General features: G+C 29.6%; 2 protein-coding genes and 1 non-coding gene across 3 annotated transcripts; 2 read left to right on the plus strand and 1 right to left on the minus strand.

The window, feature by feature from the left end:
• The first annotated feature begins 583 nt into the window (after positions 1–583).
• Positions 584–690, plus strand: LOC126666366 (small nucleolar RNA R71). The gene has a single exon (XR_007637870.1). It is a non-coding gene; the product is annotated as a small nucleolar RNA R71 (small nucleolar RNA).
• An 8,973-nt stretch (positions 691–9,663) lies between these two features.
• LOC126674435 (uncharacterized) lies at positions 9,664–11,568 on the plus strand. The gene is made up of 3 exons (XM_050368879.1): positions 9,664–9,867; positions 10,999–11,079; positions 11,461–11,568. The coding sequence occupies exons 1-3, from the start codon at positions 9,664–9,666 to the stop codon at positions 11,566–11,568; spliced, it is 393 nt and encodes a 130-aa protein (XP_050224836.1).
• A 717-nt stretch (positions 11,569–12,285) lies between these two features.
• LOC126664847 (protein BIC1-like) lies at positions 12,286–12,941 on the minus strand. Its single transcript, XM_050357427.2, has one exon. It carries the CDS (start codon positions 12,841–12,843, stop codon positions 12,373–12,375), a length of 471 nt encoding a protein of 156 aa, XP_050213384.1. The 5' UTR covers positions 12,844–12,941; the 3' UTR covers positions 12,286–12,372.
• Between the last annotated feature and the right edge of the window lie 4,440 nt (positions 12,942–17,381).

Genomic DNA, 17,381 nt, shown 5'->3' on the forward strand with positions numbered 1-17,381 from the left:
TTGGCATGAACTCATTTGATTTAAGCATTTGAGCACAACACCACTTTGTATGTGAGCACTTTTGAGCCTAATAGATTATTGTGAGTGTCTTTTTTCCGAGAATTCCTAGAATTTGCTCGGTGTCCATTCAAAATTGCAATGTTGAGTAATTGATGATTAGATGAATATGGCATTAGGAGTAACCATTGTTTTAGAGCCCACTTTAAAAGCCTACCATTGTACCTCTAGAAACACAAGCTTGAGCCTAAAACTTTGTTTTTGTTGATATCACCATTGTCACCTAAGCAATCCTATTCTCCATTTCCGCTTGAAAACACCCAAAACTTGACTTTGTAAAGAGGCATTCATGGCTTTCATCGCTTCAAACTCCTTGGATTGGTCAAGTGTCATTAATGCCTTTTGAGCCGGTGGTCTTCTCCTTTCCGAGGACCAAGTGCTACTCACCATAGCCAATTTTTCAATCAACTCATTAGCCTCATCAAGCGTCTTTTGCATCAAAGATCCTCCCGCGGCCGAATCAATGGTAGATCTTGTGATCTCACCCAAACCATTATAGAATATTTGAAGCACATGTTCCCTTACAAGCCGATGATGAGGTACGTGCCTTTGGAGATCCTTGAACCTCTCCCAAGTTTCATAGAGAGATTCCCCCTCATATTGGTAATAATCAATGATGTCCTTTGTCAACTTCGCGGTTCTCCCTATCGGAAAGTACTTGTGAAGGAAAGCTTGAGCAAGATCCCGCCAATTGTGGATAGATGCATTAGGAAGTGATCGAAGCCACAAGCTAGCCTTGTCTCTTAGTGAGAACGGAAACATTCGAAGCTTGATTTGATCGGAGGTGACATTATGGAGCTTGAATGTGTCCAACACTCCCAAGAACTTGGCTATGTGTTCATTCGGATCCTCACTTGGTAACCCAAAGAATTGGCACCGATTCTCTAGGAGTTGAATCGTGCTAGGCTTGATCTCAAAAGTAGCCGCGGTGACCGGTCTTGCAAAACACCCATAGGTAGCATTATCCACATCCGGGAGGAAGAAATCCCCCAAAGTTTGTCTTTGTGCTTGATGGCCTTGAACTTGAGGGTGATTGTCCCCTTGTTGCTCTTGCCGATTCCTCTCATCGAGTGGAGGAGGCGGATGTTGCCTCACCCCATCGACTTGAGGGTGATAATGCTCCTCCTCATAGTTATCATCCCCACGTTCCATGATAACGGGTATACGATTCTCCCTTCTCACACTTCTTTCAAATCTCCCAAGGTTGTCTTGAAACGGTTCTAGTGGAAGATTGGCCCTTCGTGTATTGTGCATACACTATAGTTGATCTCCTACACAAACAACAACAAGCAACCCACGCGTAAATCCGGAAAGAAGCAAAAACAACAAAAGTGATAAAAAACAAAAAATAAAGCTAACTCGACCGAACAATAACTAATTTCAATCAATCAATAAACACTCGTCACTCCCCGGCAACGGCGCCAAAAACTTGTTGAGAAAAAACCCCAACTTGTAATAGAGTGGACCTAAGTCCGAGTTATCGATCCCACAAGGAGTGAATTCAAGAGTGATTATCGATGAGAATGAACTTAGTTGCGATTCAATTCGTTTAGCAAGAGAATAAGTGTTTTTCTTAATGAACCAATCAACCAACTACTAAAAACTTATGCTATCTAGGAATTAACAAATTACTAATTCAAAGAAACGAGTAAACACTATAATAATTAACGAAATTCAAGTGATAAAGAGGTTTGGGAGCTAATAATCCTCCTAGGTCATGCAATCAAGGGTATCGGGTTTAGGGTTCTAAACGAGGACCGAGTGTTCTAGACCGCAACTCCCGCTCTCTCGAGCCTCAAGGAGCTACAAAACCGCAACTAATCGAGCTTAACCTACTCTCGTAGCACCAAACGCAAATAGAGGCAATTAACAAATAAATCACAACTCATAGGCCACCTAATTACTAACCCACTCTCATGGTGTTACTAATTAAGTCTCTAATTAATCAAATCCAACTAATAAACCCTCTCTCAAGGTGAGAATTAATTTAAGAACAATACTTAGGTAGCTAATCTAAGCAAGCTTTAGGTTCCTTAATTAGAACAATCAACACAACCCCAAAACCCTAGCCCAATCATACACAACTAAGATTCAAATTAACCCCCAAACATTGGGTTTAGCCAACCATGGTGAAGATAACAAGAGTTACTAATTTATCAACAAACATAAAACATCTATTGCTATTCATAATGAGTAAAAGACAATTACCTTAAGTAGAGCTTGTGTGTAAATAAGAGTATTCACTAGATAATGAAGCTTGAAATAATAATAAGACTTGTAGAAGAAAAATCATTAAAGAAACTAAAATCTGGAAATTACTTCTCAAGAACAATAAGAACAATTGTAGATCTCTACAAAAGGAAATAAAAAGTACTATATTAGGATTGAGGCTAAAAGTGTAGAATGTTTTACCCTAAAAACATAAAAGGCCTTATATAGCCAAGCCAAAAGAGGCTGAATGACAAATCCACTAGTACAAAGGTTTGACCAAAAGGGGAAAATGGGCCCACTAGCACACTGACCCAAAAAGATTTTACTCCAGGCCTCCTTCATGTCTCGATCGAGAAGCCTTTGTAAGGATGCTTCTCGATCGAGACCCTATTTTTAGGTAGCTCTCGGCTTCTCTTGGAGACCTTGGTCTCGATCGAGAAGCTTAGAATATGAGCCTTCTCGATCGAGACCTGCCTAAAAGGTGGCTTCTCGATTTGAAAACCTTTGTCTCGATAGAGACCTTGGTAAACCTTGGGTCTCTTTCCATCTTCTAGATTTCTTTGATACTTCGCCCTTTATTGATCAAAAACCTTCATAATCGCTCCGATTACCTGAAATTGCACATACACGTAATAAGGCATACAATTGCTTTAAAAACGCATATAAAACGTTCGAAGCGATGCTAAAAAGACTCGAACCGATAGGAGTATTCCACTCCTATCATCAAACTCAAACATGAACATATAGGCATTCACCCTAATAACATTAAATAACACTTCATTACCCTATCTGTTCTTCACAAACGAGAGGCTATTCCCCAACCAATAACTGCATTCCTCCATCTGTACTCTTCCTTTTGCACTTTAGTAGAATTGAATTGCACAATTTTATCACCATTCTTTGATTACAGGGGGTATAAACTTTAGTTCACTATTCTGATTCTTGTAGCGGTTATCGAATAGAGCAATTCCATTTTAAGGTTTCCAGATGATTCCTCTGAAATACCTTCATCAACAGTTTTGTTCTTCTCGATAGTAACCACCACCAATTCAGAATTCACAATCGTACCTAGATTCAGTATCAATTGAAGAGTTCTCTTCCAGATTCTTAACCTCCTCTATCGCCATCAAATTCAATTCATTAGTCTCCACGTTCACAGATGCCATATCAAATTCACCATTGTCTATTGATTTCAGAACAATAACCGCTTTCTTTTGGGGCTTCCTCCTCGCCATTGGCACCAACGTGAAGGAAATAATTATTTCCTTTCAAGCGTAGAGAGAGAAAATAATAGTACAATATTTTTATCTAAAAAAAGATAATTTTGATAAAAAAAATTATTCATCATCAATTGGTTCAAGATATAACCTTGTATTAATTTATGATTATCCCAAAAAATAATAACCACAAAAGGTATGTGACAAAATAATTTTATTTTAGTTAGAACTTGACATTAATTTCAAGTGTGGTCATTGCCTTCTTCTTTCTTCAGCTTCCCCCCCCCCCCCCCCCCCCCCCCCTATAATTCCTAACAGCTAATATTATAAATTTTAAGTATTTTATTTCAATTTTATAAATAATTTTTTCCTTTTTATTTTGTTATATGAGAACATCTCATATAAAATTGATATCTTTTATAATATGTTTATATCAATGATTATATTAAATACTAATAGTTTAATCATCTAAAATTACCCAGAGTAATCATTCAAAGTCATTTTTTATAATTCCTTTGAAAAAGACGTATTTAACTATAATGATAAAATATATAGTTATTATTAGTTGCTATTTTAGGTATGAAAAATCGTAGAGGTCAATTGTAATTTTTTTTGAAAACATTTATTTACGTCGTTTGAATACCATTAATGTGTTTGATGAATTCTAAATTTATAAGTATTTTTTAGATTTTTTGCTCGTTTTATTTTAAATTTTTGGCTAGGCCGATTGTGATAATGACATCAGAATTCTGGACATATTTCAGTGATGACAAAAATGCTATGGTAATTACTTTTAATATAGTTTCCCAATTTTAAAAGAGAAGGTCGGGTTTGTGTAATATTATAAGTACAATTAGATGTCTCATTTGGTTAAAGTTTTTATGAATGAATGTCCTATAGTAATTATTTGATTTTGAATTCGTCACTGTTGAGTGAAGAGTCATTCATTCTTGTATTGTGCACAATTCCATCAATGGAATGTGAAAGAAATAAAATAAAATCTTATACACTTAATTTTTATCACAAAAAGTGAATTAATGAAAAGTACTAACTCAATGTTTTATTGTCAGGAGGATCATGATCAATAGTAATAACTCGATCTCTTATAAAGCATGGCACAGTACAGGACACATCCAGAACCAGCAGCAGATCAAGCAGCTGCAACAAGAGAATCTAAAACTGACTGGCTGAATTAGTCAATTAATTGGATGAATAGATATTATAAAACTTTTAACTAGAACCAAATAAACAAATTTAGCCAAACTAACAGAAATGATCAAAACTTTTGATCATATTTAACCAAAATAGATAGATTAAACAAATTATTTCGGTTTAACCGAAACGTTTTGCTCACCGCTACTTCCCATGCTTAATTACAATTGTTGAGGATGATGAGAAGTTGATGTAGAAAGAAGAGCTTGACGAGCTGATGCAATCTGATGAGGAGGAGCTAATGATTTATCAAAAGAAGAAGAATCAATCCAGTCTTTAAGAAAATGTTCTTGACCCCAACTTTCCGGAATCAGAACCGCACCAGCCACCATTTCTCCATGATTCTTCAGTCTTTCACGTACGCAATGCACAACTTCAGTCGCACTCTCAGTTTTACCAACGTGATGATGATGATGATGATGATGATCTTCTTCCTTAGCTGACAAAGTAATTCCTGATGATGATGAGTGTGAGTTGTTTGGTTCTGAGGAGGAAAATGCAAGGATCTGGTGACAAATTGTGTGGTTCATAGTATTACCAATATGCTTTCTTCTTCTTTATTAATTATTGACAAATAAAAAGTACCCTAAGTAACAAGTGATAAATAATAGGGTTTGGATCCATATCGTCCCAAACTATTAGCTTATGCTTATGCTACTCCCACCTTTCCGTTTAAAAAGGGACATATTTTAATTTTTTTATATCTATACTATATATAAAAGCACGGATGGGAGGGGGGGACAGGCAAATTTACGTTAATATCCTTTTTAGTTTATTAAACATAATAATTAAATAAAAAATAACTAAAAAACTATTATAATAATTGTTAGAGTTAGAATACTAATTAAAATAAACTACTTCTTATTAAAATTTTAATGAATTTGATTTGAATAAAAAAAGTAAGACTGTTTTTATTTTATATTAAATTTTTACGGTTACTCCTTTCTAATTTATTAAGAATCTAATGAATTTGATTTGAACAAAAAAAGTAAAATTTTAGAATCATTAGTTTATTATTTAACCATTATTATTTTATCTTCTCCTATAATAATCATTAATATTTCAACAGTTCTTATAATTTAATTAACGAAAAGTTTTCAATTAATTGACAAAGTAGAAGTACATAATTAGACCACGATCATTGTTATGCTTTTACATGTATATACTTAATAGAAGTATCAACTTAAACTAAATTACTCTAAAGTATACAAATTGAAGTACAATACAAACTCTTGACTAGATTAGGAATATAAACTAAATTCAATTATGATATAATTCCGGTTAATATTGAGTTTGACTTTCTTATTGGCATGATTTTTTACTTAAATTTTGTGTCGTGTAATATTTTTTTAATTATTATTCAATCATCTACAATTCTAATTAAGATAAAATACATCTAATGAATTACTAATTTAAATTATAATTTGATATTTTTTATTTATATTTATTATAAATAAAATAAATTATTTCTAATTAACTAATATTTTAATAATTATTTGAATACTATTTATAATTGTAGAAATATTTATTAAATAAATATAAATATAATATTTGACGAGTCACGTGTGAAACACGTAAAGCGACACTAGTCATATAAAAAGGCTAAATTATAATTTTTGTTCCATTAAAAAGTTCTCTTTTATATACTCATTTTCTTTTTTCTATAATTAAAGCTCCTACTCTATATACAAACTATAAGACAATAAATAATAGAATAAAAAAAAACCAAAAATAATTATTGTTTTCTTAATCTAATGTGCAAAAGGGACATGTCTCTTCTTAAATGAGACGAAAGAAGTATTTTTAATAATTAATTCAAATGTGCTTTTTCAATACTCTTTTTTAAGTGAAACCGGACCTCAACCGGTTTTAATCTGGGTCCGGATTCCAAAACTTGAATTTCAATACTTCATATTAAATGTTGATTCTATCTCTAGATTCTAAATCTTTATGCTCGAACCATTGAATCGCCATATTGAAGTTGAAACACCGAAACTCGAATTGTATTGTGTAAAAATCAAATCAAATTAAATAATCAAACCAAATCAAAAATTTTGGTTGAGTTTGCTTTAATATTTTTAAAGAATTAATTAAATTGTTCAGTTCAATTACATTTTAAAAGTAATATATTAAATTTTATTTTTGATATAAATCGAACCATTAAACAAAATGAACTGGTTGATTCAGACATTCAGTTCAATTCAGTTTTAAACATTTGAAATTTTTATGATTTACTCCGGTTTGGTTTAATAATAAAAAGAAATAAAATATTTTCAGGTAAAAAAACAATATATTATGGTTTCTCCTGAGTATTTTTTGCCGGAAAAAAGCAAAATAAAAAGAATTAAAAGTTTAGTAACTAAAATAAAAATAAAATAAAATTTAGTTAATAAAATGAAAAAAAAATAAAGTTTAGATACCTTCAGAATCAATTATCCGTAATTTGAATCAAAGTATTAAAATTAATATAAAATCTTAGCACATATAAGATATTCTAAAAAAAATTGAATTATAAAATAAAAAAATGATATTACTATATTCTATTTTTTTTCTGTTCTATTCTAATGAACGAATTTTTTTTGCTAGGCTGGCTAAATTATGGATTGATTATATATAAAATTAATATATTTACATATCTTTTCAATTTAATCACGTGCTTTAAAAGTTCTTATATTAAATCATCATTTTTAAATTTTTTGCAAATCAATCGTGGGTTTAAAATTCAGCGAATTTTTGATAATTAAGCAAACGGTATAATAGACGTGACATATTAACATTGTTGCAAGAGTTTATTACATATTAAATCACTCTCTTTATATTCCTTTCCAATTTTATCACAATTTTTAAAATTGTTTCAAATCTATCACATATTTTCATATGAAATTTGCCGAATTTTAAACGGTGGACGTAAATTTAATTTTTTTTGATAGATATTAATTTTATATGACAATTTTTAAAGAACGTGATAAATTAAAAGTATAAAAATAGTAATTTTTATGTAATCAACCCCCTAAATTTTTTCATGCAATCAAAGCTAGCAATTATTTGGCTAAATGTTTTCTTTTTTAGTGGTAAACGTTGGCTAATGGATCCAATAAAAAGGAGTTGGTGAAAGAAAAGTAAAGGAGAATGACTGGTTGGGCTTTATTACACGTCGAGAGACTTTGTTTTTGTGGTTTAGTTTCAAAAGGAAAGATTTACAAATAGATTTTTGTTTATTTGGAGGGGTAAATTGCTTAAAATAGTATGGTACTATATTGGGTTTGAGGCGGTGGGATTGGACAATGATGAACTCGGCAAATGAAAATTTTTTAGGTAAACTCAGTTCACCACGTCATCCGTATACTAGCCTATCATATAATGACACGTCAATAAAATGATGGCAATCTTGTGAATTCGTTTATTATTTATTTACACTTTTAAATAATAATATTACAAGATTGCCATCATTTTAATGACGTGTCATTATATGATAGACTTAGTCCACGGATGACGTGCTGAACTGAGTCTACCTAAAAATTTTTGCTCGTCAAATATTTGGATTTCTGGAGGCAAAAGATGTGGACATAAATTATATTCAATAAATTGGTAGATATTTTTTTGTCATGTAAGCTCCAAATTAAGTACTAGCAAGTTGTTGTATCATATAATTCCATCTTTGAAATGGCAAAGTAGATATGTTTCAATTTTCGATAGCTTCATAATTGAAACATATAGATTATAAACTTTATATAATTTCATATTTTTGATAGCTTCGTATTCACCCGAGAAAATATCGAAAACAATATAATACTTAAATCTTTAATAAGATAGTAACTTTTAATACTATAAAATTTAATATATATTTTAACAAATACAAAATTAATTCTAGCTGTAATAAAAATAAAAATCAAATTAATATTAAAAAACATGAAAAAATTAATAAATATATCCGAACAAAAATTTAGGACATTTTGATTCAATAATTTGATATTTTATATCGATTATATCCAATTAAAAAAATATCCGAATAAAATAATTATGATTTATTCAATTTTATCAAAAAAAAATTCATTGTTGTAATTATTTTTCCAAATATCAACTAATTTACCATAAAAATATTCATCAATAAAAATTACCACAAAAATAAATTAAAATACTAAATAAATCTCATTGTTATCAATTAAATAATTTATCTTTTAAATAAATAAAAATCTCAGCCTCCTAACTTGCATTTTTTTTACTACATCAATGATTTTATTTATTTCTTTATTTTTCCGTTGATTGTAGCCAATCTCAATTTAATTTTCTTATGATCATCTCTCTATAAATTATGAATTGACAAAATCCAAAAAGTTGCAAATCTTACAAAAATGAGATTATATAGTTAAAGATATCACAGATTGCATGGTGCAGGTATAGCATCTCTTTTCAAGGCAATAGTTGTTGAATCAAAATAGTTTTTTCTTTCAAATATTGAAAGAATAAATATTATTTTCAGTTTTCTAATAAAAATATCAAGCGCGTGTTTCGTACGCGCGTACATCACCTAACTCATCATTCATATTTAATACAATAACTAAAAATAATCAAACTGAGAAAGGTAAAATTCCTTATTTGATGAAAATAATAAAATTATTTTTCGACTTTTTAGTAAGAATATTAAGCGCGTGTATGCGTATGCGCGTATAACTCATAAGTCAAAATTAAAAAGAATAAAACTGCGAAAGATACAAATCCTGTAGATTTGATATGAGATTGAATGGTGAACTAATAAAAGAAAAAATCTGTTGTTGCAAGCTTAATTTTAATTTCAGCATTATTTATACATGCAAAAATACTATTGTTGATCATCACTCTATGTACTGCTCATTGTTTTACCAAAACAACCAAATGAAATCTCAAAATTAAGTCTATAAAAAGAAGAATTAGAGTGTTTAATTAACAAAACCAATTAGTTTTTTTTCTTGAGCAAAGCATAAGAAAAATGCAATTTAATGTAGCAGGTACTTCATTTAGAAGAGAAATGGAAATTTGTGGAGCTGGTTATTTTACTGAGAACGGTATGATTGTAAGGGGTCATGGAGGAAAAAGAAGAATAATTGAGGGGTCTGAAGAAGATTTCATGAGAATTGAGAGGAAAAAAATTAAGAATAGAGCATCTGCTGCTAGATCTCGCGAAAAGAAAGTGGTACGTAAATTTCCGGATAATTAATTGGTTTCGAGGGTCCTTGTACCTTGTTTGTATTTCATTTTGATCACCGTATTTTGATGACTTGTTTATAATTTTATTTTAATAAGAAGATCACTGAAAAAATGTCGAAATAATTTTCGGTTTATTACGTGAGTAAAAAAATTATAGACAGAACTATTTATAATATCCATAAATTTAGCTATTTTGACAAATATTATCACTAAAAAATTGAACAGTTTGATATGTTAATTTTGCATACTAAAAAAAAAAATTCATATCTTTTAAAAAATAATATATATATTCATAACATATCAAGTCCTATCTCAGTTTCATGCATATGTCTCACAATCAAAAACTATCAAATTTGTCAACACCTCATTTGCTTCATCAAGAATTGAATCCATCAATACCCTTTAAATGTAATTACAATAAAAAGTCTCAAAATTACTTGAATTTACTTAATTTGTATAGGAAAAAAGATTCATGGCTTTGATTGAACTGAGATTTAGATATAATTGTTCCAATTTATGAAATTGACGGACTATCTAGAGTTCTTTTAAGGATATATTTGAAAAAAATGGCTAAACAATAGATAGATAATATCATAGTTAAATTTCTTGCAGTTACCGAGGTATAATCTTTTTACAAAAATGGTTATAAGAAATCCTAAAACGGTTACCGAACTATATATAGTTTTTTTTTTACAATTTTTCCTTGTCCACATCTATATTTTGGTAACCTTTTTATATAACTATTTTGTAATTTTTTATATTTCAGTAACCGTTTTGTAAAATAATAAGAGTTTAGTAACCGTTTTGTAATTTTTTATAATTCAATAACCATTTTATAAAAATGCAATAGTTTGGTAATTGCAAAAATATATAACCCAAAATATCAATTTGCCGATTACAAAATATAATTTGGTATGAATAATAAAAAAATTGATTGTCCAAAAATTACTTAACAATCTTTCAAGGTCACTAAAATAATAGTTCAATAATCAAATTAAATCGAATAAAATTATGATCACTAATTTTAAAATAAGTGTAAACTACAGAAATCCTAAAAATAAATTACTCAAAAGTTATGTGATGTCTATCATTTTTGTAAACTTATGGAGTTTTGCAGGAGAGAACAAAATATCTGGAAGAGAAAGTGGAAGAGTTGAGAGAGGAGAATGCCCAGTTAGAGAGACTAGTCAAACTTCTGGTAATTCACCATTCTTAAATTACTAAATTTATGTTTTAGTATAAGAATCCTTAAGTTGGTCCACTTAATTTAATTACCATCAAGAGCAGCATTTAACTTTTGAATTTGCATAAGGATTACTTTCTATCTTCTCATCCTACGCAGGACATCCAATAAAGTAACAGCATCATTAAAATTAATTGTCTTAGTTTATAAAATTAACGAAATAAACTGTTAAACTTTTTAAAAGATAGTTAAAATTATGGATATATAAAATTAGTTGGCCATGACAGTCGAACCATAACTTTTTGAACCCTACAAGTAGAAGCATGCATGTGGTATATTTGTATTAAAGATTAGGGCTAGGGCAAGAATCTCCTAATTGAGTTGTATATTTAGCAGCAAATGGAGGAAGAAGAGGAGAAGGAAATGCATGCAATTGAGGAAACTGCAGAGAAGCTGAATGGTTTAAGGAGGACATTAAGCGCTCCCATGCTTATCAATCTCTAAGAGTTGGGATCTATATATTATATTAAATCTTAATTACCATGATAATTAATAATGTTATGACTTATAAAACTTTTCCTATTATGTCATGAAATCACAAATTATATTTTAGTTAAGCATATGCTTGATTTCATACACCGCTTCTATTTTGTTGCATTATATATATTTTTATGTGTTTCCCTTAGCACTTCTCTTCAAGTATCATTAAACTTTAAACGGATAAAATAATATTAAACATAGACCATAATTAGATCTTAAAACTATAATAAATAAATTATAACCACGACAATCAAATTTGTTCCTTTCTTTTTAAAGTAAGATCTTTTAATTCCCTCTATGATCATAATTTCTATTGTATATAGATTAAAACTTATGGAATTTTTAAATTCATATATAGATCAATTTTTTTTTTTTATCTTTATTGCGAATTTGAATTCCGAATTAAATTCATTAAGAATGCTAAAATACTAAAAAACACTATTTTTTCCTCCACATTCTTGTTTAAATTCATTAAAAAAATTAAAGGGATCTGAGCAATAGATCAGCAACAAGCATTTTTCTAATCTCATTATCTATATATAAATTAAGGTTAATTAAAATATGAACCCAAATCTCCTCATTCTTCATACAATTGATAGATCTCATATGCTTCCACTTTTATTTATTTAAATATTTTGCAACCATTCAAGTTCGCTATATTGATGATTTTAAAAAAACTAATTAATGACGAAAACATGAAATTTCTTAGCTAATCTCGATTATTACATGTTAACAAGAAGAATAAAAATAAAAAAAAGTCATCAACATTCAATAATAACACCTACTTCCTATCCTCAATCTTTGCGAGCTACCTCGACGTCCTTCAGCTATAAGCGCTTCTCGAGCCGATTGAAGCCCTTTCGGAGCTAACAATTTATCAAAAGAAGAATAATCCATCCAGTCTTTAAGTAAACTTTCTTGACTCCATTTTTCTGGTATCCTAACATCTCCCGCAACCTCTTCTCTATGCCTCTTCAATTTTTCTCTTCCGTTCTCCTTCGCTATCATCCGCGACGCCTCCTTGTCTTCCTCGTCAAGCTGTCTAGTAGACTCAGATTTGCTATTAAGATACAATTCTTGAACTTGCAATAACGATTCCGAATCTTTCTTGGGAGACAAGTTATCAGGAACCCTAGAGGTGGAACCAGCTAGGGTTGCTTTTGAAATCCGGGGAGAGGCCGATTTGGTGGCGGAGGAGGCGGGTTCTTGATTGTTGGGTGAGAAATGGGTGGTTTCCATGTTAATTAGTTTGGAGGAACGTAGAAATAAATCAAATGGAGATGATTAAAATGAGCTTTATAATATAATGTGTGAAACAAGAGCAAATAGAGAATGTATGGGAAAGTAATATAACACGTCGCACGAGTTTATATTGTATGGTATGTGACATATCTACGTCTTATGCTTAGTTCTTGTGTCTAAGTTTGTGTGGTTAATTTCTCATCATAATCTACTAGATTTCTCGAGAGCGTGACATTCCTTGCTTACATCACACTCTATGGATAGACGGTGGTGGTGGGTGAATATGGTACGGTTCGATAATTAAAATTAAACTATATTTTATAGAATAAAACAAAAATAATATCATATTAAGTATTTATATAAATTTAAATTTGTTAATATTATTTTAATATGGTTTGGTTTGATTTAATTAATAGAAATTAATATGTATTACTTTATATATTACTATTTAGATATATATTTGGAAAAATTATATTGATTTGAAGTTTATTTTTCTTTTCCAACTCGATTAATCAATGGTATTAAAAAAAATCAAACAAAACTAGAAATCAATTTTTTACTATTCATATCCAAACAGTTTCTTTTTTACCATTTTAACTGAACTAAAATAAATTTTAATTTAATATGATATGATATGGTTCAGATGAGCGGGAACTAAGGACATTTTTTAGTGAATGTTTATTTTTATCTTTCCTTTTATCTCGTTTAGTAATATCTTTTCTTTTCAATCGTCTCATTTCGTTCATCTTAGATTAGGCTAATGGTCTGAAAAAATCTCCATCTTTTAGTCTCTTTTTGTTTGCACTCTGACGTTATAAAATTGTCAATTTCATCCCGCACCTTTCGTTTTGCACCCTTAAATATTAAAATCCACATCTTTTGGTTTCAATTGCACCATCAAGCATCAAATTAACCTCTTTTTCAATACGTCATATTTTAACATATATTTTAAATAGTTTTCAATGTTATAATTAAAATAAAAAAAATTATATTTATAACATAATACTATTTATTTATATTAAATAAAAAATTATTATTGAGTTTTAATTTTTTTAAGAAGAAGAGTTTTTTTATTTTAAATATAGCAATATGCGCTATTTAGAATATATGTTAAAATATAAAGTACTATTAATTTATACTTTTTTAAGTGAAAAGAGGTCAATTTAATGTTTGAGGTTGCGATTGAAAATAAAAGGTGTGGATTTGGGTGAAATTTGCGATTTTACAACATTATGGTGCAAATAAAAAAAGACTAAAAGGTGAATTTTTTTTCCAGACAATTAGCCCTTAGATTATTGATTATTGGTCATTCTTTATTTCTTATAACATTTTTTTTATTTTTTTATTCTGCTACTAATATCTAAGTAGTTTATTAATTTAGATTAATATTTTATATTCTACAGAGAAATGATCAACGCATACACACTTAAGAGTAGAAAAATATTTAATAGTATATAGATTTTCTTCTTCTATTTTTCTTAAAATTGAATTATGACGTACTCTATTCTAATAATCAAAAAATTATATATCCAAATCTTTTAAAAGTTGTAAATCTATCTCAATTTGTTTAATTTGTCGGAAAGCTATCTATTTTTTTTAAATCGATTTTATTTTTTAAAATTAATTTACCCGAATCATATGTGGTATTCCAATTAACAATTCTTTTCGTTTTAATTTTGAAAAATCTTCATATATTCCATTATTATTATAGGCATAATTGAATCAATTTTAATAAAATGGATAGATTTACAATGAATTTGTCAAATTTGAATAGATTTATAATTTTTGAAAGATTTGGACGTATTTTCAAAAAGTTAAAAAGATTTGACTTTTGATATTATTAAACTTATATTTATTTTAAATTTTGAAATAAATTCGAACTGAATGAGCACAAAACAACTTTCTTGCAATCATAATCCATAAACTCACAATATTTTTATTTATATAACAGAAAAAATAGAGATTTTATACCTGAGATATTTTCATGGTCGAATAAGAGCCAAAAAAAATTATTATTAGTTGGTATTCATAAATTCTTAACATGAAAGTGGTTGGCAATTTCCATCTACTGGCTGCAAGTCAAGCTTCCATTTACTACCTAACAGTATCACTGTATACACACATTTGCAAAGATATTTTTCTCTTCGCAAAGATCACTCGTCTACAGTTCAGATTTACCCACGCCGTGGGAAATACCGTCGGTAACGCCTTAATGGAACGTTACGTTTTATTAAACCATTACCAACAACCAATGAGCTATAACTCAAATGTTATAAGCGTTACAGTAAACTACTAGGTCGTGGGTTCGATTCCTCCCACAAACGCTACTCCCTCCCCAAATTATCAAAAAAAAAAACCATTACCAACAACTTGGACCGTTGATGATATTAAAGAGAAAAAAATTATTTTATTTATTAGCGACGGAATACATTTCCTTGCAAATTAAGTACCGATGAACGTGTATGTCGGCATTCTGTTGCATTTTCTAACAACATTCAGCAATGGATATTATGAACTATAATAGACACTCGTAATATGTAAGAGTGTAAATGAACCGAACTTTAAACCAGTGGCGGTCCTAGAGAAAAAAATTTGCAAACAGAAAGGGACCTACATTAGGATCATGGCCAACCCAAATCCTAAGTAGGTCCCTCTCTGCTTTATAGTGTTCATGTTCGGCTCGTTTAGCGAACAAAATGTTCATGTTCACGTTCAGTTCATGTTCAGTCGAGTTTTGAACGAAGTGTGTATGTTCGGTTCATTTAGATTTTACAGTGTTCATGTTCAGTTCGTGTTCAGCTCGTGTTCATTCATTTAGCCGCTAAACGAATAAACTTGCGAACAAGCTCACGAACAAGTTTGCTAAGTACTAAACAAGCTCGTTCCCAAACAAGTTTGCGAACGAGCTCTATAAGTACTAAACGAGCTCGTTCGCGAGTCCGTTCGTTTAGCGGCTAAATGAACGAGCACAAGTTCAGCTTGTGTAACCGTTAAAGGAATGAACACAAATACAAATTGAATAAATTAAAAAACAATACTTAAAATTATTACCTAAAGACAAAGAAAAGAGTGAGAGTTTGAGTGAGAGGTATCACATTAGATTTAGAGTTACTGGTTTTAATTTTAGACTTCTAAAATTATATTATGAAACTCATATTATAAAAGGCTTAATGCATCATTTGTCCCCTAAACTATACCATTTTATTCTCTGCGACCTCTTAACTAATTTTGTGTTTTTTTGGACCTCTTAACTTTTTTTTTGTTCTATTTAACCCCTCATTCGGAATGTGCACACCACGCGCGATGACGTGGATAAAATTGCTGACATGGTATTAAATAGAATTAAAAAAATAGTTAAGAAGTTCAATGGAACATTAAAATAGTTTAGAGGTCATAGGGAATAAAAGGGTAAGGTTTAGGGGTCAAAAAATATATTAAGCCTAAATATTTTTTTTTAATTTAAAATAAAAAGTGATGTACTTTACATATTATTTAAAAAAATCATTTAAGGCTTTAAAAATCATGAAATTTAGCGTGTTTTCCAATTTTAACGCAAATTTTAAAAATTCAGAATTGATTTGAAAAGTTTGAAATTGCAAAAAATAAAAAGCTGGTGTTTTAAAATTTTTAAAATTGGAAATTCGTGAAACACACTAAAAATTATAATTTTTTAAAAAATTTTGTCTTTTTTTAATATTATCACAGTATAGTAAATTTATATATTTTATAATATCGTTAAAAACAGACAAACTCCATTTATCATTATTGAAATATAAACAAATATTTACATGTATAAGAAATTATATTATGTAATTATTTGACAAAATTCCAATATTTTTTATTTTTTTAGAAGATTAAATGGATAAAAATTAAATAATTGTATTTTCGAGAAGGTTAAATGGGTAAAAATTAAAAGCTTGAAGGTGAAATAGGAAAATAAAATAAGTTCAGGGGTCAAATAGAACAAAATAGTGAAGTTCGGGGGTTAAAAAGAACAATTTATGCATTTTAATTATCCTTCACACGCTTTAAAGCGTTTGAAAACACGCGCTTTTGACACGTTGGAGGAAAAAGATCAGATCAGCAAAAAAGTTGTAGTTGAAGGGTTAAATAGAACAAAAAAATAAAGTTAAGAGGTCGAATAGAATTTAAAATTAGTTCAAGAGTCTCAGAAAATAAAAATGTATAGTTTAGAGGTCAAATGATGTATTAAGCCTATTATAAAACTACTAGTTTTTGTGAACGTAAACGAGCTGAACACAACTATGTTCATGTCAACCCGTTTATATTAGCAAGCATAAAATCAAGGTCGAGCTCGGTTCATTAAGAATACGAACGAACACAAACCGAGCTCTTATCGAGAGCAGCTTGATTAGTTTAGAGCCCTAGTTTATGTAGATGATTTGATATACAGGAAATGATCAAGCAAAGTTTGAAGACTTAAAGAAGTCGATGATGGAGGAGTTTGAGATTACCGATTTAGCAATGATGCATTATTTGTTGACATTGAAGTTGAGCAATCAACAGTTGGAATA

This window comes from Mercurialis annua, linkage group LG1-X (assembly GCF_937616625.2).
Source record: "Mercurialis annua linkage group LG1-X, ddMerAnnu1.2, whole genome shotgun sequence".
NCBI classification, from domain to species: Eukaryota; Viridiplantae; Streptophyta; class Magnoliopsida; order Malpighiales; family Euphorbiaceae; genus Mercurialis; species Mercurialis annua.